Consider the following 2,941-nt stretch of genomic DNA (forward strand, 5'->3'; position numbering starts at 1 on the left):
TCTGCTCCCGTAAAGATTTACAGCCTCGGAAACCCTGTACAGGTTCACTATGAGTTGGAACCGACTCCACAGCACACAGCCACCACCAGCCACCATGTACAACAGAACGAAACACTAATTGGCTTTGTATCCTTTAATACTATTGCTATGCTCAAGTCCACTGTTGCAGCCACTGTGTCAATCCATCTCTGTTGAGGATCTTTCCTCTACTTGAGATTGTTGTTGTTAAGTGTTATCAAGTTAGTTGTGACCCATAGCAGTGCTGCTTCCGAGGAGTAGCTGGTGAGCTTGAACTGCCAACCTTAAGGTTCAAAGTGACTTTGCAGTCCAGTGCATCAACCCACAGTGAATGGATCCTAAAAAAATTTGCTTCAGTTCTTTTATCTGTTCAGAAAACAAAAATTTCCTATGGAGGAAAAAGAGCTGCGGTGTACTCTTCACTTTATCAGGTTAATAGAATTTTCTACTAATTACATGTTGAAACTTCCAGGAAACAGTTGAGCAAATGAAATACTTTAGAAATAGGAATAACCCTTTTATTATTATAAAATGTAATAATTTAAGGATTTCTGCATTTTCCTTATATTAATAAAAGAAGCGTAACATGATATTCAAAAATGGAAACCACGTAAAACAAAAATCACATTTATTTCAATAGCACAAAGTGCAAATACAGTAAATCAGTTCCTAAAGTTTCAAAATACAGATTTAAGTATGACGAAAACTTAATACACAAAAATGAAAGTGTAAATAGAATAAAGCTCCTCCATTCAAAAAAAAAAAAAAAAATTCAGGTAACTGAGAACCTTTAGACTAAAATATTCCCCTTACATCAGTTCAGAAATGTTTTAGCTTATAGATGGCAGTAGCACACTGCAATCAAAAAGAATTCTACAAAGAAAGGGAGAGTCACCTCAAACTGGTCAGCTCTAGATAAGAGTATTAGTCCTCAGTACAGCTAGTCCTGAGTCAACAGATTCAGTCACTCACTGTTAACAACTGATGTGGTTCAACCCATGACATTTCAGTCTTCTGGCAAATACTACAAAGTGTCTAGAGTTCAATATAAGGCCAACACCACAATTAAAGAGTTTTTTGAAATGGGTGGTACAGATTTATAAGATTTAAAAACCAATTTTAAATACAGACATATGGTATTAATTGGGGGTGGGGGTGAAGAGTAATACTTCTTCCAGTATTTAAAATCTTTTTTGTAAGGTTAGCAAAATGGCATTTCAGATTTCCTCATGAAAACTGTACTTAAATATATATTTATCTATTTATACATAAACAAGACTTGTATGTAAAGTAGAAAGAGTTCCCATTAGGAAGATAATTAAAGAATGTTAATGTTCATTTTATCACTTAGCAGCCAATACACATGCTTATATCAGAAGCAATGTTAGCTACTAGTTTCAATTCCACAAGATGTGTATCTTCAAGAGAATGTACAGAAGAGATTTATTCCATCTTTTTCGCCATTTTCTTCATCTTTTTAGTGTAGGCATTATACTGAGAGTCTGTGCCAAAAAGTCTATCCCACCATGTAAAAGTTGAAGCATAATTTCCAATGAAGTTCATGTGGTGGAAATCATGATGTCGTGAACCAGCATAGAAAGGGATGAGATGTAACGGGTTGAGAGGAATATCATAACCACTGAAATAAAAAAATGGTAAATGTTATTAAGGAAATAAATACATCTCAAATAGGTGACAACATTTTCATTAATGATCATATGCTCATTAATCAATTATTCAAATTGTATTCTGCTTTGCCTAAGTTATTGTATGGGTTATGTTTATAAAACATAAATTTTTTTTACAGAAAATGGTTAGTACTCTACAAAATAAATTGAGAAAAACAAGAATTGGAGTCCTGATATGATGTTGCAGCATAAGCATTGTACTGCTAACCACAAGTTCAATAGTTCAAACTCACCAGTTGTTCCTCAGAAACCCTATACAGGGTTACCATGTGTCAGAACTGAGTAGATGGCTGTTAACAACTGCCCAAGAATTACTGTGTAGAAACTTGTTCTATTTTCCAGGGAATGACAGAAATCCCCTAAAACCATAATCACTGCCATTGAGTCAATTCCTACTTATAAAGACCCTATAGTAAGAATAGAACTGCTCTCTAAGGTTTTCAAGGCTGTAAGTCTTTATGGAAGAAGACAGTCTAATCTTTTCCATACAGTAGCTGTTAGCGACAAGTTGGGATTAAATGTACCATGATTAATTAGACTATGAGTGTGCTTCATACAGTTGGGAGAACACATGAGGTTGAGTCAAAATTTATCTGCACTCTGGCTTTGTTGTTGTTGTTGTTAAGTGCCATAGAGTCGGGTCCGACCCATAGCGACCCTGTACAGGGTTTCCGAGGGTGTAAATCTTTACGGGAGCACTCTGGCTTTAGAACTTATTTAATCTAGGAACCAACTCGACGGCACACAACAACAACTTTCAGGAAAGACAAATACATTATTTTGGGACATAATACCCTTGCTTTTCAAAATACTTTGTCTATCTGCCAACAAGATTACATATTCTCTTACTAAAAAATACTTTAGGCTGAGTTGTGACCCATGAATGCACTACTGCCTTCACTTCATCAGAGGTGAATCTTCATCCTTGAAGGGCTGCTTTCAGGGGACCAAAGAGTTGAGAGTCCTATAGAACAAGATCAAGACTACAGGGAAGATGCTTTACCACCTCAAAATGCAGTTTTTGCAGAGTGTCAATAGAATGGGCATGGGTGTATGGTCATGCATTGTCATGTAAGATCACAATACCCTTGAACAGCAATCCTCTGCATGAAGTTTAGGCTTCAGCTCTTCAGAGAGCATATCAACTGTAATGAGCACTGTTGATTGATGAACCTTTTTCCTGGTAGTGTTCCAACACTGGCCGTTGTTGATGTTTGGTGCCATTGAGTCAGTAC

The 2,941-nt window shown here is 36.2% G+C and overlaps 1 protein-coding gene across 1 annotated transcript in view; it reads right to left on the bottom strand.

Moving 5' to 3' along the window:
• Positions 1–1,055: 1,055 nt before the first annotated feature.
• Positions 1,056–2,941, bottom strand: part of MSMO1 (methylsterol monooxygenase 1) — a 14,698-nt gene continuing 12,812 nt past the window's right edge. The window contains exon 5 of the mRNA XM_006864540.1: positions 1,056–1,657. Coding sequence (XP_006864602.1) covers positions 1,462–1,657 — 196 coding nt within the window. The 3' untranslated portion in view covers positions 1,056–1,461. The remainder of the gene's footprint in view (positions 1,658–2,941) is intronic.

Source organism: Chrysochloris asiatica, unplaced genomic scaffold (genome assembly GCF_000296735.1).
Source record: "Chrysochloris asiatica unplaced genomic scaffold, ChrAsi1.0 scaffold00066, whole genome shotgun sequence".
Classification (NCBI taxonomy): domain Eukaryota; kingdom Metazoa; phylum Chordata; class Mammalia; order Afrosoricida; family Chrysochloridae; genus Chrysochloris; species Chrysochloris asiatica.